Here is a 22,788-nt window from a genome sequence, read left to right as displayed (position 1 = left end):
TTCCTTGGCCTTCCTCATGTGTCACCAGTCTGATTGTCTCCCCTGATTCCTGATTGTGTCCACCTGTTCCCACACTTCCCTCATGTGTACTTATAGTCTGCGTCTCCCCTTGTCCTGTGCCAGTGTGTCACGTCAGCTTGTCACGCACACCCGCCTCCGCTACCGTAACGCAACCGTGTAATTAAGGTGGACGTCATAATCGATGTGAATGAATCAGATGGTGCGGAACCCAATGCTGTTTACATATGCACGTATGGGGACTATTACTCCTCTAGATTGATGAAATGCAATACAAAAAGCTGTCAGGTTGGGACATGGCTGGACCCAAATGCAGAACGGACCGACACAGCCGTCAGGAGGTGAGTGAATACTTTATTAATCAACACGACTGGAGGTGCAGCAGGAGCGGGCGTGAGGGGTGCAGGTGAAGGAGGGGGTCCCGGGTGATGATCTCCTTGACAGTGCGCGGTGCCCGGTGGTCCTCCCACGTGCAGGAACAGACAGGTGTAACTGAAACCAAGGAGGTGAGACAAGAGGTGAGTAACAGGATTTAAACTGAATGACAAGAGAACTACTTTCGGCCCTCGGCTCGACTGGGTGCTGGTCACTGAGACTCGCGAAGACTGAGGTCGACATACGTGACGTGAGTAACGATCCGACGTCGGCCGGTTGTCAGGCTCTCCCTCTTATCCCCTGGTGATTGTGGCTCCGGTGCAGGTGTGCGATTGCAGAGCTGAGACAGGTGCGTGCGAAGCCAACCTCTCCCAGATCCACCAGAGGGAGACCTAAACCAGCCTTTACCTGGGTCCAGAGGGAGGGACTCTGACAAAAGCATAATGATAATGATGAAAAAAGGTAATTTGCTTGATAGAAACAGTGGTGGCTACAACTATTTTGTGCTGAAAGGAAGCTTTTTACTTATTTATCATTTCGCTGGTAACCGTGTTATAAAAGCAATAAGGTACTTGAGGCAGTGCTTTATCTTCAATAATGTAACTGTCACTACACCCTTGAACTGTTACATTATTGGACGATAAAGTATAGCCTCTCGTACCTTATTGCTTTATTAAGACACGACGGGCCAACAAATCCCCTCCGGCTCCGTCGTCTGAACCGGTGTGTGCTGTGAGAGCCAGCTCTTTCTACCAATCCAGTTCTCATTTTTCAACCCCCAAAACTCTTTTCTATCTTCTCCAACCTCCTCAAATCCCCGAGTCCTCCTCCCCCCTTCTTCCAAGAGACTTTGTCAACTATTTTAGCAAAAGAATAGCTGACATGTTCTTCTTTCTCTAACCCACCTCCTTCCACCTGTGTCCCACCGACTTCACCTCTATCACCCTTGTTTCTCTCTTTCATCCCCCTGTCTCCTGACCAAGTTCTTACCTTAGTAACCTCTGCCCGTCCCACCACCTTCTCTCTTGACCCCATCCCATATTCCACAATCTATCGCTCCTTCCTTTCCTCACCTGTCTCATTAACAATGCTCTGTTAGAGTGGAGATGGTTGTGCACTTCAGGAAGAACGCAGCCCCACCTTCCCCCCTCACCTTGTGTGACTCCCACGGCACCACTGTGGATTCCTTCTGTTTCCTGGGCTTCATCATTATTACATTACATTACATGTCATTTAGCTGACGCTTTTATCCAAAGCGACGTACAATAAGTGCATTTCCACATAGAGATACAAACTCAGAAGAACAAGTAACAAGAAAGTACATTTTTCAAATAAGCAGTTACAAAACATGTTATAGAAAAGTGCCATTATAAGTACAATTTAAGTGCTATCATTTGTTAGTGCTACAGTTTGCTAGTGTTTTAGTCAAGGTAGAGTCTAAAAAGGTGTGTCTTGAGTTTTCAACAGAAGATGTAGAGTCTCTCTGCAGTCCTGATGTCATCGGAGAGCTCATTCCACCATCTGGGAGCCAGGACAGCAAAGAGTCGCGATCTCGTCGAGTGCTTTTCTCTCAGTGAGGGAGGAACAAGCCGATTGGCAGATGCCGATTGGAGTGTGCGGGTTGGGATGGAGGGTTTCACAATGTCCCGGATGTAGACTGGTCCCGATCCATTCACAGCGTGGTACGTCAGTACCAATGTTTTGAACTGGATGCGGGCAGCCACTGGTAACCAATGAAGAGAACGGAGAAGCGGTGTGGTGTGGGAGTATTTCGGAAGGTTGAAGACCAGTCGAGCTGCTGCATTCTGGATGAGCTGCAGTGGTCGTATGGCGGTACCTGGGAGACCTGCCAGCAGAGAGTTACAGTAGTCAAGGCGGGAGATGACAAGCGCCTGAATCAGTACCTGTGTCGCCTTCTGAGTGAGAAGGGGTTGTATTCTCCTGATGTTGTAGAGCGTGTATCTACAGGATTGTGTCGTCGCTGCGATGTTGGCAGTCAGGGAGAGTTGGGAGTCAAGTGACGCCGAGGTTCCTGGCACTCTGAGTGGGCGTTAACACGGAGTCGCCGAAGTTAACGGTCAGGTCCTGAGTGGGCGAGGTTTTTCCAGGGAAGAAAAGTAGTTCAGTCTTGTCGGGGTTGATCTTCAGGTGATGAGCGGACCTCCACTGGGAAATGTCAGTCAGACATGCAGAGATCCGTGCCGCCACCTGAGTGTCCGAGTCGGGGAAGGAGAGAATTAGTTGAGTGTCGTCGGCATAGCTGTGATAGGAAAAACCGTGCGAGCGAATGACGGAGCCAAGGGAGTTGGTGTAAATTGAGAAGAGGAGGGGACCCAGGACGGAGCCCTGAGGAACTCCAGTAGTAAGGGGACAAGGTTCCGACACTGATCCTCCCCAAGTTACCCGGTAGGTGCGACCATCAAGGTAGGATGAGAGAAGAGACAGTGCGGATCCTGTGACACCAAGTTCCTGAAGGGCGGCGATAAGGATCTGGTGGTTTACTGTGTCGAATGCTGCAGAAAGGTCCAGTAGGATGAGCACGGAGGAGAGCGAGGCGGCTCTAGCAGCGTGGAGTTGTTCCGCGACAGCGAGGAGAGCAGTCTCTGTGGAATGGCCCGCCTTGAAGCCTGACTGGTGGGGGTCTAGGAGGTTGTTACTATGGAGGTAGGAGGAGAGTTGGTTGAAGATGGCTCGTTCAATTGTTTTGGACAGGAAGGGAAGGAGGGATACCGGTCTGTAGTTGTTTTCTACCGAAGGGTTGAGGGTGGGTTTCTTCAGGAGTAGGTTAACTCTTGCTTCCTTCAAAGTGTTGGGGAAACAGCCAGATAACAGAGCATTGTTAATGAGACATGTGAGGAAGGGAAGAAGATCGGGGGCGATTGACTGTAGGATATGGGATGGGGTCAAGGTGGTGGGACGGGCAGAGGTTACTAAGGTAAGAACTTTGTTAGGGGACAGGGGTGTGAAACAGGGAAGTGAGGGTGATTGAGGCGAGGTCTGTGCGATACAACTGGAGGGAGGTGGGTTGGAGAAGATAGAGCGTATTACAGTGAGGTTAGTTGTAGTGCAGTTCCTAGTGAAGATGTAGTCAAGGTGATTGCCAGCTTTGTGAGTCGGAGGGGAGGGATTGAGTGTCAGTGCAAATGAAGCAAGTAGGAGTATGAGGTCAGATGACGTTGAAGTCATCTGACCTCATGTTGATGTTGAAGTCACCTAGGAGGATGAGCTGAGGGCCATTTTCAGGGAAGTTTGACAGGACGATATCCAGTTCTTCCAGAAAGTGGCCCAAGGAGCCTGGTGGTCGGTAGAGGACAACAATGTTTAATTGAACCGGGTGAGTAATGGTTCAATCACCCAGGACCTCAAGTGGGAGCTAAACATCAGCTCCATCCCCAAAAAGGCTCAGTAGAGGTTGTTCTTCCTGAGGCAGCTGAAGAAATTCAACCTGCCAAAGACGATGATGGTGCACTTCTACACAGCCATCATCAAGTCCATCCTCTGCTCCTCCATCACCGTGTGGTACGCTGCAGCCACAGCCAAGGACAAGGGCAGGCTGCAGCATGTCATCCGCTCTGCAGAGAGGGTAATTGGCTGAAATCTGGCAATCGGGCTCATCAACAGAGCCCGAGTCCCCCCCTGACTGACTCTCACTCTCATGTACATTCACTTTGTCACTTTCACTTGTCACTTGTCATTTTCTGTTAAGCTGGTGCACTTTATCTTTATTTTTTATTTTATCTTTATTTCTAAACTTACTAACCCATAGCTTTAGCGTATTAACCCATATCATATTTGTACTGTCTTCCGTCATGCACCAACCGCCAAGTCAAATTCCATGTATGTCTAACATATGATGGCAATAAACGTTTCCTGATTCCTGTTATCTGGCTGTTTTCCCAACTCTCTCAAGGAAGCAAGAGTTAAATCACTCCTGAAGAAACCCACCCTCAACCCCTCTGAAGAAAACAACGACAGTATCTCTTCTTCCCTTTCTGTCAAAACTGTGGACTGAACGCATGGCTTCTCCTACCAAAGCTATGCCGATGACACGCACTTAATTCTCTCCTTCCCTCACTATGACACTCAGGTGGCGGCACGGATCTCTGCCTGTCTGACTGACATCTCTCCGTGGATGTCCGCTTACCACCTGAAGATCAACCCCGACAAGTCGGCCCACCGGGCATTTGCCCAGTATGCCAGATTATCAGTCCAGCCCTGCCCTTCGCTCTGTGGTCGTGCATGGCTGGAAAAGATGTGTTTTGACTGGGCAAGCATCTTCAGGATATCCAAGGCGGAGTCAGGTCTAACCACAGTCCTAGAAAGGTACATAGAGGTGTTTAAAGACAAACTGGGAAGCATGAAGAACATCCAACACCCATTGTTCCTGTAATAAAAAAAATTGATCTGTCAGGATTTGTGGGGATTTCAAGGTGACTGTTAACCCGGTGCTGGAAGTGGAACAATATCCACTCCCTTGCATCGATGATCTGTTTGCTGGCCTAGCTGTTTGCTGGCCTAGCAGGAGGGAAGAAATTTAGTAAAATTGACATGCACAGCGATATGCATACCTGCATACCTGCATGTCGCTGCAGGTCAATCTGCACCATCTTTGTTTCAGCAAGTGATGGATCAAGTCTTAAGTGGCCTGCCTGGAGTACAGTGCTACCTGGATGACATCTTAGTCACGGGAAAGACTGAGGAAGAGCACTTGAGGAATCTGGATGCCACCCTGCAAAGACTGGAAGAATATGGACTCAGAGTCCGCAAGCCTAAGTGCGAATTTTTTAAATCTTCAGTGGAGTACTTGGGGCATGTGATTGAGCCCAAGGCTTACACAAGGCTCCATCAAAGGTCCGAGACCCCAGCACCACAAAACGTAAGTCGACTATGTTGCTATCTTGGGTTGCTTACCGTATTTTCGCGACTATACGGCGCAATGATTTATAAGGCGCACCTTCAATGAATCGCCGATTTTAGAACTATTTTCATATATAGAGCGCACCGGATTTTAAGGCGCATAGAAGATACTGCAGTAAAACGTTTGACTGGGGCTGCGTTATGCATCCACTAGATCGGGCTGTGCTAAATCAAACGTTATTAAGCGTTCCGAAAACTCTTCACTCCCATGGTAACGTTGTTCAAACGTTAATGTGGATATTAACAATATCTCTGAACCTCCAACTTTCGTTCTTGATTAATGAAAACATTCTTGGAAAATGCTTTCGTGCATCTTGCACCGAGAGGCAGCGCTGGAACAGATGGTGGCGCCTCGCGGCGGACCGTCAGCGCGATCCCGAGATCCAACTACGAGCTTTAATATACTGTAGCGACTCTCGCTAATGAATCTCTGGACAATGTGCTTATCTTCTGGTTTTATTGCCGAGAAACAGGCTACTGTCGGCCGTAGCCTACGCCGAACAAAAACACACCATCGCTCTCCAAAACAACAACAATTCCCGCGTCCCCATAGGTGGCACTAAGATGAGTGACGTAACATTGTGCGCCCTTCACTGAACATCCCAAAACTCTGTAAAGTGCAACGCCGCTCCAGAACATGAAAACACAGTCCGTTACAATACGCTGTTGGAGCTGGAATTACCGCGGCTGCTGGCACCAGACTTTCCCTCCAATGGATCCTCGTTAACCAGTATGGATCAACCAATTGATCCATATATATGGCGCTCCGGATTACAAGGCGCACTCGTCGTTTTTTTAGAAAAAAAAGGATTTTAAGTGCGCCTTATAGTCGCGAAAGTAGGGTAATTATTATGGGAATTTTATTCCTAATTTGGCATTCATGTTGAAGCCACTCCATCAGCTTTTGTGCCAAGGCAAGGTGTGGAAATGGACAGCTCAATGTGAGGAGGTGTTTGCACAAACCAAAGAAGCGTTGTGCAATCAGGAGCATTAATACATTTTGACCCCTCACTCCCGCTACAATTAGCTTGTGACGCATCGCCTTATGGCATAGGGGCCGTAGTGTCCCATATACTGGCAAATGGGGAGGAAACGCTTTCGCGTCACACTCACTCAAAAAGGGCGAAAGCAACTACGCCCAAAGAGAGGCCCTATGCATAGTTTTCGGCATCCGGGAGTTCCACCAATACCTGTTTGGGAGGAAGTTCGCGCTGCTAACAGATCATTGGCCGTTCACCATCATTTTTGGGCCACACACAGGGATTCCGTCATTGGCTGCGAGTCGTATGCAAAAGTGGGCATTGATTCTCTCCACCCACACATATGACATTAAGTATAGTTAGTCTGAACTGCACTCAAACGCTGATGGGCTCTCTAGGCTGCCACTGCCGGATACTCGTGTCGTGTCTAAGCAAGCATCTATTTTCTACTTCCAGCAGGTAGACGGGACACCAATCACTTGTGTACAGGTGAAAAGTCATAGCAGAAATGACCCTGTGCTCTCTAAGATGATTGATGTTGTGATGAGTGGAAGAAAAGGGGAGAGTGTTGGGGAACTGAAACCTCTCAAAGATGAATGAACTCTCAGTCCAAGCATGATGTCTGGTATGGTGGCAGAGGGTCATCATTCCACCAAATCTGAGGGAAGCACTACTACAACAGTTACATTTAGGGCACTGTGGAATGGTGCGCATGAAAGAACTTGCGAGGAGCTATTTCTGGTGGCCAGGACTCGATGGTCAGATTGAAGACAGGGTTGTGTAGCTCCTCTGCAACCATGGGAATGGCCGGAGGAAGTAGGGCAACGGATACCAATCGATTTTTCTGGGCCATGTGAAGAGAGAATGCTGTTGGTAGCTATTGATGCACATAGTAAGTGGCCAGAAGTGGCAATTATGAGATCAACTACAGCCCAGAAAACAATTGAGTCGTTTTGGTTTTCCAGAACAGCCGGTAAGTGACAATGGTCCGCAATTTGTCTCTGCAGATCTGGCCAAGTTCCTGGAAAGGCACGGAATTCAACATATAAATTCTGCACCATATCACCCTGCTACTAACGGTCTTGCAGAAAGATTTATTCAGAGCATGAAACACTCACTCAAGGCGTCACAAGGACAAGGTTCTCTCCACATCAAAGACTGCATGCTTTCTTCTTGTCCTACAGGAACGTGCCGCATGGAACGACAAAAGAGTCCCCATCAACACTCCTGATGAACAGACGGTTGCGCACCAGCTTTGACCTGCTGAAACCTACCAAAACTAAGTCGGTGGTGTAAAAAGGCGCAGATACAAAGTCGGGAGAAGACGGCAAGAGATGAAGTCTTCGGTCCTGGAGACCCGGTGATGGCACATATACTATATAGAAGTGGTGCAAAGTGGGTTCCAGGCACAATAATTGCACAGACAGGTCCAGTGTCGTACACAGTCCAAACAGCGGAGTACATGATCTGGAGGAGACACACAGATCAACTGCAACAGGAAGCAACACTGAGGTTTGCGTCACCGGTCGGGTGTCCACAACCCGCGGCACAACATCTCACTGAGGTACCTACTACCACCAGTGTACCAGCACAAATCCCCAAAACTGTGTCTATCACTTTAGACCCAGTGGCTCCAATGGCAGAGCCTATGGCATCGCCAGTTACATTGGTGCCACTGCCTGGCATCCCCGGGGGATCCTCACCCAAAGAACTGACTATGCGTTGGTATCCAGTCAGGGAACACCGACCACCAAACCGTTTGAAGAATTAGATATGGGACAGACCCAGTGTGGTGGGGTAGAATAAATCCCAGGGTCATGTCTGGATTTGAGGCAGTCTACCCTCATTTTCTGTAGCATAAACCAAAAAATAAAATAATAAAATAAAATAAAACACACGTGGTACTGTGAAAATGTTGGTGCATTAAATGGTGATGGTTTTATAATGATAGTAAGATTTCATAGTAGGATTTCATAAGGGTATTTTTCATTTAGGGAGGGAGGAGATGTTATGTATTATGTTCCTCGCGAACCCCTGTAGCGGAAAGGCCGCATTGCATTACGGGAAATGTATGTAAAATATATGTATGCAAGCGATTCGTAGTAAACATTGATGACTTCCACTCTGACTCTGCATCACTTCATTCATGAGTAATCCAAGATTGATCAAGATAGAACGATCAGGTCTGTCACGGTTTGGGTTCTTGTCTTGTTTTATTTTGTAGTTCAATGTCTCTTGTGTCCCTGGGTAGCTTCACTTCCTGCCTTGTCCTGTTTTCCCCTGTGATTGTCTGCCGTGCCTGATCATTTCCACCTGTGTCCAATCACCTGCACCTCCCTTGTGTATTTAAGCCCTGTGAGTCTCTTGTCTTGTGTGGCGTCATTACATGTCGATGTTCCGTGTCATGGCCGTTGGTATTTTCAAGTCCAGGTCCCTGGCTGTTTTTGTTTTCTCCTCCTTCTCCCCCTCTTTTGGTTGGAGTGGTTTTGATTTAGTTTTTGACCATTAAAGTCCTTTATTTTTCCAATACTCTGCGTCTGAGTCCTCCCTCCATGCCCACGCACCCCCCGCACTGACAGAATGATAGTGATGGCAAAGTGAAGCTTTCTGAACCAGTGAAGCTTTCCAGCCAATTGTATCAGAAAAAGGTTCATTCATTCAGTGCATCGCAAACTCTATGCTGACCTCCGCTGATGAATACTTGTAGTGCATGTTTCAAATACACTACCAGTATATGTATTTTGGCCCAGTCTCTGTGGGTTGAACATGATCATGAAAAGTTGAACCAATAAATCATCTAATAAATACATGGATTCCTATATGAACATATATGAAATATTTTCAGGTTTGAATTGTGCCCTTGTTTGTGTTTTTCAATTCTCTGTACATTCGGAAGAAGTGGAAAAACTCTTATCTATGTGTCTTTCTGCACCTTTGTGCATGTATGTTTGTGATCATACTAGCAAAAGAATTAATAGAAGATATATGTATATATATATATTAGTATATAGTTATATGCAAGCAATATGATTTAAAATACCATAGCAAGTACCAAATAGCAAGTGCTTCCTACTGTGCATGTGCAGTTCATGGCAGTCATAGGGACTTATCTGGAATTGGTGATTTACAGAGGAAAGATCAGTGGGGCAGTGATTGTACAGGTTTGTTATGACAGGATATTGAGGTGCTTGTGGACACATGGGATGGGGAATGAAATGATTTTTATTGAGATATAATAAATATCCATAATTAATAATTACACAATACAAGTGACAGACTTGGCTTATTGCCAACCTTGTTAGAGGAAATCAAACTGAAGGGCTCCCACATCTCGGAGCGACCTCTTTGCCAAAAGGTTCCATTGTAAATTTGCTCTTTGCTACTCTCACCAACACTGACTTTGACTGTATCAGACAGACAAGCCTGAACCCTGTTTCGCACCCATTTGAATCAAATCGAAGGGGTCACGTGACTGTGCGCCGGGACGAAGCTTCGGACTTCACTGATCACGTGATCAGCAGCGAACGGACCAAGCACCGATACGTTTGCTTCACCTTGCACTGCTTCATATTTCGACACAAGCTTCGAAGCAGGAGAGTCGGACGTAACAACACTACAGAATGACGCCACCTCAGCAGGACTCAGCGGAGTGGGGTCCCTAGGACCCGTTCTGGCGGCCCTCCCCGGATACCGACCCCTACATCAACCGTCTCCTGATGGTCACTGCTCCGCTACGGGCTGCCTTCGACCAGTTAGCAGAGTCGCAAAAGCCCACGCCCCCAGCCCAGGCTCCAAGACCCACGCCCCCGGCTCCAAGACCCACGACCCCAGCCTCGGATCCAAGACCCACGACCCCAGCCTCGGCTCCAAGACCCACGCCCCCGGCTCCAAGACCCCCGTCCCCAGTCCCGACACCGGCTCCAAGACCCACGCCCCCAGCCCCCCCGGCTCCAAGACCCACGCCCCCAGCCCCCCCGGTTCCAAGACCCACGCCCCCAGCCCCCCCGGCTCCAAGACCCACGACCCCAGCCCCGGCTCGAAGACCCACGCCCCCAGCCCCGACGCCAGTCCCGGCTCCCCAACGCCCGCCCCCAGTCCCGATCGTGACCCCTCCCTCCCGCCCTCTTGGGACCGCCTGGATGTCGGTCCTTGAAGGGGGGGTGGGGTCAGGGGTTGGGCCGGAGCCGCAGAGGCCGGCGCCCCTCGCAAAGACAACGGAGCCGCAGAGGCCGGCGCCCCTCGCAAAGACACCGGAGCCGCAGAGGCCGGCGCCCCTCGCCCGACGCCGGAGCCACAGATCCCGGAGATGGAGCTGCAGAGCCCGGCGCCCCTCGCCACGACCCCAGAGCTGCAGAGCCTGGTGCCCCACGCCACGACGCTGGAGCCGCAGAGCCTGGCGCCCCACGACGCCGGAGCCGCAAGGCCTGGCGCCCCACGCCACGACGCCGGAGCCGCAGAGCCTGGCGCCCCACGCCACGACGCCGGAGCCGCAAGGCCTGGCGCCCCACGCCACGACGCCGGAGCCGCAGAGCCTGGCGCCCCACGCCACGACGCCAGAGACCCACGCCAGAGCCACACGCCACAACGCCAGAACCCGACGCCGGAGCCGCAGAGCCCGGAGCCCCAAGCCGCAGAGCCCGGCGCCCCATGCCACAACGCCGGAGCCGCGGACTCCCACGCCTGGCCGCCGCCCCAACAGAACCCAGGAGCACCCCACGCCCAACCTCTGGACCCTGGCACATGGCCGCCGTTCCGGTCAACCCCCGGAGACTCCTCTGCCGTCTGACCGCCCACCGGCCCGCCCGCCAGCCCGCCCGCCGGAGTTCCCTGGGCAGACCATAGCTGTCGGGTCCCCATCCTCCCTCCCCTTGTCTGTTATGTTCTTGGTTCTGCCCTTCCCTTAGGACTGTCTGGAATTTGGTCCTTGAGGGGGGGGGTTCTGTCACGGTTTGGGGTCTTGTTTTATTTGGTAGTTCAATGTGTCCCTGGGTAACTTCACTTCCTGCCTTGTCCTGTCTTCCCCTGTGATTGTCTGCCGTGCCTGATCGTTTCCACCTGTGTCCAATCACCTGCACCTCCCTTGTGTATTTAAGCCCTGTGAGTCTCTTGTCTTGTGTGGCATCATTACATGTCGATGTTCCGTGTCATGGCCGTTGGTATTTTCAAGTGCAAGTCCCTGGCTGTTTTTGTTTTCTCCTCCTTCTCCCCCTCTTTTGGTTGGAGTGGTTTTGATTTAGATTTTTGAATTGAATTAGATTTTTTTTTATTAAAGTCCTTTATTTTTCCAATACTCCGCGTCTGAGTCCTCCCTCCTTGCCCACGCACCCCCCGCACTGACAAGGACCACAGAGAGCCTTTACATCTTCAGACTAAAGACACACCTCTTCAGACTAAACCTCCACTAAAACACTAACAAACTGTAGACCTTAAATTGTACTTATAATGTGTAACGCACCACAAGAGACAGGAGTAAACCCAAGCGCAGAGCGCAGCTTTATTGGGTAAGTACAAACAAGGATCAGGCGTAGTCGTGTCCAGTAGACGGGCAGATGGTCGAAAGCCTGGATTGCGTGGAGATAGGCAGAAGTATCGTCGAGGGTCAGGCAGGCGGGAACGAGGTCTGGGACAAACGAGAGGTCAATAACAACAGGCAAGAACAGGAGATCGGGAAAACGCTCAGAATGTGATGGAACATGCACAAGACTTCGCAAGGAGCTCTGGGGAGTCACAGGCTTAAATACAGGGCCGTTCCTGATGAGTGACGAATCCCAGGTGCGTCGGTAGGAGTGGTCGTGCCCACTCGGTGGGCTGATCCCAGATGGCACAAACTACTGTGGCTCGAAACAGGGGGGTGACTGAGGTCCCGATCTTCGAACCTCAGTATTCCGGGGACGGGGAGCGTCTGCTTGTGACATAATGGCTCTTAACTATAGGCGTTAGCCCTACCTATTCAGAGGTTTATTCATCATTATTTTAGAAAGCAAGAAGCAAGACAAATAACTCTATGGTGCTGATACAGTTTAAAAACATGAATTCTTTTTACATATATTTGCATCTGATTGCTAATAAAAGGCTTTCTTTCTTTGCTGTTTTTGTCACCTACAATATAATGAAATAAGTTGTTTGGAGTGGTAGAAGCTGACTTGCAGGCATACACACACAACATGCATCAAAGCAATTCTTGTTGGGTTAAATGGAGCATGTGAATTTTAATTGAAAATGGTTTTGATGATGCTTGCATTCAAGGTCCATGCTACAAACACCTATTGTTGAAGGCTGTGACAGCTCATCGTAAAAGTAAGTGTGCTTTTCTCTATCAAACAGAAAATTATCTCAAATTGAGGTGGAATGCTGTCTGTTCCAAAGCGTAGGCAACCAGTCTTGTCTCTGTTTGAACAAATCAGAGATCTAACATACGGGTATATGTTAACTTAACACTCATTATGTTTTAGATTACTTTCCAATTACAAAGAAGTTGCTGTTCAACAACAGCATTGCATACAGATTTAAATGATCAGTTTCTGAAATGAGTGTATCATTGGTTGTTCACATGCTGTCATTTTCACACATTTAGACTATGCAGGGAATTATATTTGTTATATAATTTTGCATTGTCGGTTATTTTGTGTCTAATTCCGAGTCCTTGTTGTTTTTCTTTGCTGTATCAAGTCATTAAGTTCATGCTAACTTTTAGTATTAGTAGTAGTATATCATTATTAGTAAAGTTGTCTTCCTTCACATAACTATTTCAGAAAATAGTTTTCTTGGCTTTGACATTGTGAAGACATGAAATCACACACAGCCATGACATGCCAAGCGATCATTTATAAAACCTACAGCAAGTCCAACATTAAAAAGATTCCATGTAAATTATCACCAACACATTACTAGGTTATAAATAAATATTTATGTATTCCATTACAATGAAAAACTCAGTCTTTAGAACCTCAATTCACATCAGGACAAACTCTCTAAAGAAAACTTTTGACAGGGAAACGTCGGGAAGACAGAGAGGCACGCATGGGACACAGAAGGTTCACTTTTCAATAGCCACAAATTGCCCTTCTATTTAAAAATGTGGTGCAAATGGTGACTATTTAGTGTTAGAACAAGGATTCAAAGTATATTTCACCTCAGTTAATCAGTGTGACTAACCCTGAATCACATTGTTGTGGGTACTCTATAATAAACTCTGATATGTTTTATATTGCTCATCTTCCAGTGAGTGAGTGGTTGAATGGGACTGTGTTTATGGAACGTCCGTGGCCAGAGGCAGAGAGGTGGCTGCTGGTGGCTGTGTTGGGAATGCAGATGCTTATGGGAGTTGTGGGAAACATTCTTGTGCTGCTGGTCAAAGTCATGGTAATGTGTAACACTTGTTCCTTGTATTAGTGTGAAATGTTATTCATGTTAGTTGTGTCAGTAATTACTAATGTTGGGCACGTAATCCCAACGTAGTGTTGTGTCCTGTCTGATCATCATATGTTCATTGCTCTTCTTCTGTTTTCCATTTCAGGGCAGAGGTCAGTTCTGCTGTCGTTACTGGCTTCCTTTCTTCAGCCTAACCATGTCAGATTTAGGTACAATTTACACCAAAACCAATGCATCACACAATTTCTTGGTGTATACATCTTACAAAGCAAACTTATAAATACATTTAATACTAGCTTAAATAGCACACTTGTCACAGTGCATGACATGTTTTTTCAGTCCAGAAAGTCATAATTTCTCATCATGATCCACTGTGTTGTGAAGGCTGCTCCCTCCTCATCATCCCTGGATCTCTGTTGGCCATGCTGACAGGAGGACAGAGGTCACCGTGGTGTGAAGTTGTCAGCCTGCTCAAGTTTGCCTTCATCACCTCCTCCATAGGGAGCATAGGTACGCCGCCATAGAGGAGTTAAGATTTGAATGGAATTATATCAACGGATTTTGTTCAATCAAGCAGCATCAATCTTTCTAATATTCATGAACAACTCTAACCTCTAGCCTCTAACAACTTTATTACATATAACAGTGATAGGCGTAGGGACAATCCTGCATTAATACCATTGACGATTAATACCTACGAAGTCCCATAATTCCTTTGAAACAGTCAGTTTGAGGGTGTCTGTTTTCTTTTTCAGCCATCCTCTGTGTGCAACAGCTGATTGGCGTGGCCTCCACCAGAAGTCCTTTCTCTGTTGTCATGGCAGCAGGCTGCCTTGCTTCTTGGGTGACAGGGGTGGTGTTTGGTAGTGTCCCTGTTGTCTACACCTGGATCAGGTAAAACGCTTGCTTTAATCCTTCACCTAGTGGTCAACATGTTGTTTCTAATCAACATTCCTTGTCTTTTACAGGTATGACCCTGCAGAGATGTTGTGTGCTGTCTTTTGGGAGAACAGTTACTCAGATATGTTGGTCTATATTCTCTGCGCTTTCTCCATTTGTATCTTCCTCCCCTTCCTCCTCATCATCATTTGCTCTCTACTGATTGCCACTGGCTGCCACTCAAGCTGCAACAGGTAACATACCAGAGAAAAGATAATTTCACACAAAATATACTAAAAACTGGTCAGATCATTTTAGTTATTGAAAAATACAGTGTGCCTGGTGTTTGTGAGGTCAGGTCCAATCAAAAGTTACTTCTGCCATCTGCATAAATGAAGTCAAAGACTCCTTTGACAATGCCAAACACTGGCTGCAGCTTTGCAATTGTAATACATTATCTTGAAATGTAATGTGTTGGGGTTTTACACTTTTTATCATGGGTATGCCATTTTCGGAATAGAGGCCAAAAACAGCGTCAGGGACTGAGGGGTTTTAACTTTTACTGGAAGAAAAAGCTCATGATTGTAGTTAGCTGACAAATAATCATCTGAGTAACCGACAAGGACAACAATTGACCACTGTTGAAATGTAAGAAAGCCTTTAATCGAGAATCACTCTGATCTTTGGGGAGGCCTCTATTCCCTCTACTCTACACTGTTAAATGTTTCCGTTAATTTACACCCAAATTTCAACATGATTTACCTGTTATTTGTAATAACTGCAGCTTACTGTAAATTTTTAGGGAATACATGTTAAATAACGCCTCATGTATGTTATTTAACACCTCATTGCTAAATAACATTCATTTTTGTTATTTAACAGCACAACCGAACATTCAAAGATGGCGGCCAGAGTTAGATGGTCTGGTATGGTCATGTTTTGGGGATAAGTGCCGATAAACGCAATTTTATGCTTAGATTATAAAAAATATATTATTTATCATTGGAGAAGTTAGCAATTTTTCGTTTTTGTAAGTTGCAAAACAATGACTAATTCATTATTGTCAATGTTGCATACTAAGAAATTAAATATTGTATGCATTCACTGAATGAAGGTTAGACAGAACACCAAGTGATTTCTGTACTGCAAATGTTATAAAGAATCATCTTGCTTTTATTACCATAATCATACCTCCCGATTTTAAACGAGACACCTAACATTTAATTGACTAACTGCGCTCCAAATCTGTGTGTGTAGATGTGTGTGTGCGTGTGTGTGTGTGTGTGTGTGTGTGTCTTTCTGATCACGTTCGCGCCACTTTCTGAAATAACAGGTTCATACAGTATTTTTTGCATTCTGGCAAAGAGCGAGTAAGAAGGCATTTGAACCTGCAACGCAACGGACACACGGCCATTCCATGTCGGAGGATCGCTCTGGTTACATCGAGGAAAACCACAACAATCCGGTGAGATTAACTAGAATTTCTTTAAAGTCATGCATAGTTAACATTTATCAGTGATGTTGAGGTATACTAAACGCCACGGACTTGCACTATGAAGTTTAATTTAGCTAGCTGCTAATGAGCCGAGGTGATTCAAGCTAGCAAAGTTTCGATAGTTTGTCCATTAATCTTACAAAACAATGCGCTTATTTTAATGTCCGTTCATGTATACGATCTAAATCTATAAATAATGCTAGTGCTAGCGGTCTCAACGGGGGCGGGGGGGGCTAGCGGGCGGTCTCAACGGGGGCGGGGGGGGGGGCTAGCGTCGGCGGCCGGGCTTGAACAACTTCACATGCTCCGCTCTGGTCACCCGGCACCCGCGCGCACTGGTCTGATGCGTCACAACTTCACAACAACCGGGAGTTTTTCGCGCGTCATTGACTTAGCAGGCTGTGATTGGAAATCGGGATTGGAGCTGTCCCGGCCGGGACAAATCAAAATTGCCCATAATTCGGGATGTTCCGGGTAATACGGGACGGTTGGTGTGGGATGGTTCTGATTCCGCTGTGTTTTTTTTTAAACCGCCCGCTGGCGCTCCTGCGAGATTTGCGTTGGGTCTCGCGGGACCCGGCGGCACACAATCCCAATGTAGCCCTCTAGTCTGTACTTCAGATTAGCTATATGTGTCACAGACTAGAGCGCTGAAAACCACTCCACCCGCCACTGTGGCTTGTATGCGAGGCAAAGTCACCCGCCATTGGCTTGTGGCAGGTGCTAATTTCCCACCCTGGGTGTGTCTATTTTACATTACATTTGTTTTTGTTTTTAATTACAGATGCAGATGCAGGGCACTATCCCTGATCACACTGCTGATCAAGAAGATCTCACTGCATGTTTCCCTCAGAACCAGGTGGAAATTTGAATGGTGTCTTATAATCTATCAATAAGTCTTGTGTTGTTCAAGACTAAACCGACAAATGAAAGGATGAAGGAAGTTCTTCGTCAGCTTGATGATGATGTCGAGCTGTCCTATCAAGTCATCCATCTTCTTCTGTCTCACTTTTCCGAAGATGTCTCAGGACTTGATATGCCAGTGCAGCTGACCTTGAGAGTTCACTAGCTTTACCTGCAACGCCTCGTCTGATACTTCTTGGTAAGTTGGTTTTAGTGTTGTATGTAGTGAATTAAATGGTATCAAACTAAACTCTGTATTCAAATTGAAAACTAAAACAGAAATTTGACAGTTAAAACATTTCTGTTTCAGGAGAAACAGGAAACCACTTCCAACGCTGGATGCTCAGCATTGAGGGCCAGATTGTGGGCGAAGGGATCCAGTCCACCTTTGTGACAGGGCTGGCGTCTTTTTTCTCCGGTTTTTATATCTTCAACCTACAGTACCAAGAGGAGGCAGCGTGCACACTTGAATTCATCCAGAGGTAAGACATTGTCTGTTAACACCTGCATTTGTTCTGGCCTAGCTGTGGCTCAAGCATGGTTTCAGCAGGTCTGGTGATGGGATTTAGCAATTAACTTTGCTTTAGAAAGTTTTAGTGCAACTTACAATATTCATAGATGCATAGGATAGTATGTTGAGGATAGTTCATGGACATTTGTTGTCTTGTTGTAGTGTTAGTCTGTGTGAATTACTAGATTTCCAACCCGTGTATAATTTTTCAGACGCTTTGTGGGTATAAACCCAGAAAAGGGGACAAAGGCTGCAAAGGGGAAAAAAAGAACGGTAAATTCACACATCGCCAGCTTCTTGCGCAGACTGATGGACTTCCAGTGGGATTTCATTTCAAAAAGGTGAGATAGATACATACATTCATGCTCTTTGCCATTGTTTCAATAAATTTTACTTTTCAGACTTTCTATTATTTATGTCTCTCTCTCTCTCTCTCTCTCTCTTTCAGTGGAGGTGTGTTCAGGTGCGTTCTGGGCAATGTAGTGTATTTTTCTATGATTGATCCGATCTATATGTGCCTACATTTGTAAGTATTTAACTTTCAGTGTTACTATTACAATAAAAAAGTTAATTTGAACATGGAACTATTCGTTTTCTTTCACTTAAGTGTTATGTGATGTATTATGCCTATTCTTATAATAACTCAAGCTAGAAATATGTATATTACAATCAATGGTACACATTACTATGCTAAAATAATAATCAATACATTTTAAAAGCAATATTTAAAGGAAACTAAATAAATGGTGATTTAACATGAAAATAATGGTAACCCTGCTGCCAGTAAAGTCCTGTTAAAAAACATTACGGGTGTGCACTGTAAAAAAACATTAACAGGAATAAACCGTTAAAATAACATGAAAATAATGGTAACCCTGCTGCCAGTAAATTCCTGTTAAAAAACATTACGGGTGTGCACTGTAAAAAAACATTAACAGGAATAAACTGTTAAAATAACATGAAAATAATGGTAACCCTGCTGCCAGTAAATTCCTGTTATTTAACGGGGAAATAATTTACAGTGTATAGAAAAAAGCACACTCTATTGTCTTATACTACTACAATTTGTATTTTTATTGTGTGTATGCATATGCGTGCAAAGTAAATGGCTCTTTGAATATAAAAATAATATTGCATTCCAACAAAAATTGAATAAATTACTATTTTACATTGTTCATTATGTACTAAAGTGGAGATATCTGTTGGATTCTGTACATCCCGAGAGAGGGATCCTGATGCATGGTTCTGCGTCTGGACCATGCTCCAGATCTCGGTTTGCCCGTCGAGGGGTGGACAAATATGTCAGCGAAAAAAAGACGATGAAAAGCAGCAGTGGCGATACAGGGGGCAAAAAAGTCTATTCCCTTACTTTCCCCTCTTTGTACCAGGAATGGTGAAGCAGATCTGTCTTCAGTCTGTCCTTTGCTGGTGGCCTCCTACATGCTCTGCTACACTCCTTTTGTTGCGTCTGAGGTAACGCACTAGCTGCACACATGGAACAACGCGTTCTGCATGTACACATATGATAAAGCCACAGAGTCCACTATCCACTCACAAAATCTTTGTTTCAGCTGATCCTGCTGGGTAGGATGGACCTGTCCCTGGCACCTGATTGGTTAAGGACTCTTTCATCAGTGATGTCATACCTGGACTGTAGTCTGAACCCTCTTATTTACTGCTCTCATCAGAACTTCCGTGAAGCGAGCCTGGCTCTGCTTTGGACCAGAAGGAAACCATTGACAGAGCCTGTCCTCACTTCTATCACTAGATATGACATGTGAACTTCTGACTGTTTCCACGTGTATTCCCCACAAATATCAAGCACATGTGTAATAAACAGCTGCATTTATTTGAGGTCAATGTTTTTTTTAAATGTCTCCTACTTTGTTATACTTATAATATGAAGTCATTTATTTGTTCTTTCTTTTCTGCATGTTGAAAGTAAAAAACTTTTTTCCAATTGCTACATTATAAATATGCTATTTTGTTGCAACTCAACTAAAAGTGAATTGAAGTTGTATCAAAACGTATCCATGTGTATTAAAATCAAAAACAATATCCATAGTTTACAGTAACCAATAATGAATACAATACAGGTAACTCCTGTTATCAAGGTATGAATTGGTGTGAGTGGGTGAATAACTTGTGGTGTAAAAGCGCTTTCAGTGGTTGGAAGAAGAAAAGAGCTTTGCTGATTAATTCACCATTTTTTGGTTGGCTCCCTGATGTGATTTACGACTAATACTTCAGGAGCAGGTATCCTGCTGGCTTTAAGAGACAGTGGAGCTCAAAGTCCCTGAGGGCACAGGCTACCCAAACTATGTCAACAGCGTTTTTTGTACAATCTCTATATTTGTACAGAAAATGGTTATTTAAGACATGAAAATACCCCTATTCAGTATAAACCATTTTAAATCAGTCCTGCTTCTAGGTTTCTAGTCCTGGGTACCAGCGTATTTTGAGGGAATTTAAGACCAAGACGTTTATACAACAGTGAATGTGCAGGAAGATGTTACCACCTGCTGGGCATTGCTGCCTGTCGCACCTCCTCCCGGTGTCCCTGGGTCAGCCACAGGGTCATCAGCCAGAAACCACCATTCACCAACGTTTCGCTCCTTTAATTTTGGAACGTCTCCTGTTGGCGGAGCAGTGACAGGGACGTCTCCCTGCCAGGTCCTTTGTTGCCCTCCTCAGCCTCCCTCGGTCACTCCTGCATCCCTCAAGAGGCGTGTGGTTGACAAACCCAAGAACCCTTGGCATCCGACCTCCACTGGGTAGATGGTAGCCTTCCAGCCAGCCTCCCGGCACTCAGTAGCCAGCTCTGAGTACTTGGCCATCTTACGTTCGAAGGTGGCCTCAATCCCCTCCTCCAGTGGTACTGTGAGCTTGATGAGGTGCGCAGATCTTGCCTTGGTTGACCATACAACTATATGTCTGGCAGGAAATGGTTTATGGTTGCCGTGTCGACACGCCTCCAGCACTTCAGTTTGCTTTCTCAGGACCTGGTCGTGGCGCCATCTGTAGCGCCCCTGTGAAAGTGCGATCTTCCAGCCTGATAAGATGTGCTGGAGGCTTGCAGAGTGAGCAGCATTCTTCATTCTCAAACCACTGGTGAAGCGTGTCGTAGGTTGAGCGGATGAGGAAGCTGAGTCCTGCCTGTGGAATCTTCCACACGTCTGACCAAACGATGTTCCGGTTTGACATTCCCTTCCAGGTTGTCCAGCTTTCTTGTCGACCCTGCAACACCGCCTTGATCAATGTGATCTTCCTCCATCCTCGTCACCTCTGCCACCACCATCTCCATCCTCTCCTTACAGTTGGACTTGGACCAGAAGCGTGGGGCATCTCCCCATCCTAGCCCTGCTCTTCCTGCCTGGACTCTGCCCATAATCTCCTGGTGTTGCAGTCGACCGCTTGGTCGACCTTGGTTTGGGTTCCACTTGCGGCCGGTTGGAACCTTGGCGTTTGCATTCCTTACCGAGTGGTCTGTGGACTCTCCTTCGCCTGCATATAGGGTTGGGTATCGTTTGAATTTGAATGATTCCGATTCTGATTCCGATTCCTGGTTTCGATTCCGGTTCCCAGCGATTCTCGATTCCGATTCTTTTAAGAGGCAGGGTCAAAAAAGTTTAACTTTAAGATATTTTAAATAAGCTAGCTAACCACACACTTTCCTCAAGAGAGCTTTATTTTTGAAACCTCACAAAAACACATTTCCACATGATGATACTGCAGGTACTTAAACGTTACCTTGCTCCCACTGATGGACCCTTGGAGCCAGAGGAGGAGGCAGCGGAGGACGGTCGGTGCAGCGCGTCACAGACGGGGCACACATAGGGGGCCAACTCTCCCAACCTCAAATCAGGGACACTTTCGCTGACGGGGTGGGGTGCTAGCGGTCGACGCGGGGAGTGCTAGCACAATCTTTTCATTGCAGTGCCAGCCTCACTGCTCATTTTAACAGATAGGACAGCTCCGCTCGGGCCACCCGGCACCCGCGCGCACACTGGTCTGATTCGTCACAACTTCACGACAACCGGGAATTTTGCCGAGTTTTCGGTTTGTTTCGAAAAGTGTAACCACACTTTGGACCGCCGACGGACGCTACCCATGTTCGATCGCGCTGTTATGCTAACACTTCCGGTGGACGCTTCTTCGTTGGTGTTCAGCGGTTTCTATTTCCGGTCGGCGCCGGCGGACGGAGAATCGAAACTAGGAATCGAATTTTAAACTTTTGAACGATACCGGGTAAATCGCAAAGCTAGTCCCGATTCCAATCGATTCTCGATTCTCGATACCCAACCCTACCTGCATATAGCCCAAACCTATGGACTGCAGTGGCAGCTGCTGTGTGTTCTTCCCAAAGTCAGTCAGTCAACAAATATGTCTTTCTGATCTATATCCTTTGAGATGTAAAATTATTAATACTGTAAAAAGTGAAAGGGCTCATCAGAATATGTCAAACAATCTGAATCCGTTAGAGCCAACAAAAAAATGGTAGCTAATTGTTTTATTGTATAGAAAACGAAAGGCCACATGGGTGGATGCATCATTTAATAAATACTGTTTGCACATTGATTGAAATCTAACATAAGCTGTGCACCTCACCACATTCATGAAATTGTGCAGGCTAGACTTATCTTTGTGGCACTTGCACAGGCACTTGTGGCACTTCCACAGTATGGGAGGATTTGCAGTAGGTTTTTTTTCTTTATTCCATTCTGATATATTTCCACTGTGTTTTCTTCTACATGTGCCCCTGTTGGACTGAATATGTGGTTTTGATTTACTTTTTACTCTGATGTTTTTGTGACTGATCCTTCATTGTCTTACCACTTCTGTGTTTTCTTATTATTTCTTTCATTCCTGACACACAAACAAAATCAAATACTGTCAAAAAACGGTACATCAATGAACATACTAACGTATTCTTTAAAAATGCCATCTCCTCATTACCACCTCTAATCGCATGTCATGCTGATAATCTTGTAAACAACTTTAATTCCAAAAATTTTAACGTTATAGATGACATTGCACCTGTTACGGTTAAAACCAGTTTTAGTAAGCAAAAGGCACCCTGGAGAAAAGCTGCTGTTGTAACAGCCGAGAGAAGAGAGTGCAGGAAGGCTGAACGAATCTGGCAGAATACAAAACTTCATATTCACCATGACATCTATAAATCTATCAATTTAGACTTAAAAAGTGCTAGAGAAACATTCTTCTCCAACATCATTAACAACAATACTAATAAGGCAAAACCCCTATTTGAAACTGTTGACAGACTGACCAACCCCCCAACACAAATACCACCTGAACTCCATTCCACACAGAAATGCAAT

The 22,788-nt window shown here is 46.1% G+C and overlaps 1 protein-coding gene and 1 long non-coding RNA gene across 2 annotated transcripts; one reads left to right on the top strand and one right to left on the bottom strand.

The window, feature by feature from the left end:
• Positions 1 to 355: 355 nt before the first annotated feature.
• Positions 356 to 821, bottom strand: LOC119218379 (uncharacterized). The gene is made up of 2 exons (XR_005120381.2): positions 639 to 821; positions 356 to 510 (listed from the first exon to the last, which is right to left on the bottom strand). It is a non-coding gene; the product is annotated as an uncharacterized LOC119218379 (long non-coding RNA).
• Positions 822 to 5,017: 4,196 nt separating this feature from the next.
• Positions 5,018 to 19,281, top strand: si:dkey-9i23.8 (uncharacterized). The gene is made up of 10 exons (XM_062564358.1): positions 5,018 to 5,269; positions 10,306 to 10,393; positions 10,481 to 10,707; positions 13,807 to 13,813; positions 14,046 to 14,171; positions 14,417 to 14,555; positions 14,630 to 14,794; positions 17,486 to 17,493; positions 18,852 to 18,922; positions 19,021 to 19,281. The coding sequence occupies exons 1-10, from the start codon at positions 5,018 to 5,020 to the stop codon at positions 19,228 to 19,230; spliced, it is 1,293 nt and encodes a 430-aa protein (XP_062420342.1). The 3' UTR covers positions 19,231 to 19,281.
• Positions 19,282 to 22,788: the final 3,507 nt, after the last annotated feature.

This window comes from Pungitius pungitius, chromosome 9 (assembly GCF_949316345.1).
Source record: "Pungitius pungitius chromosome 9, fPunPun2.1, whole genome shotgun sequence".
Taxonomy (NCBI): domain Eukaryota; kingdom Metazoa; phylum Chordata; class Actinopteri; order Perciformes; family Gasterosteidae; genus Pungitius; species Pungitius pungitius.
Note: the sequence above shows the minus strand (reverse complement) of the source record. Positions and strands in the feature narration are given on the sequence as shown.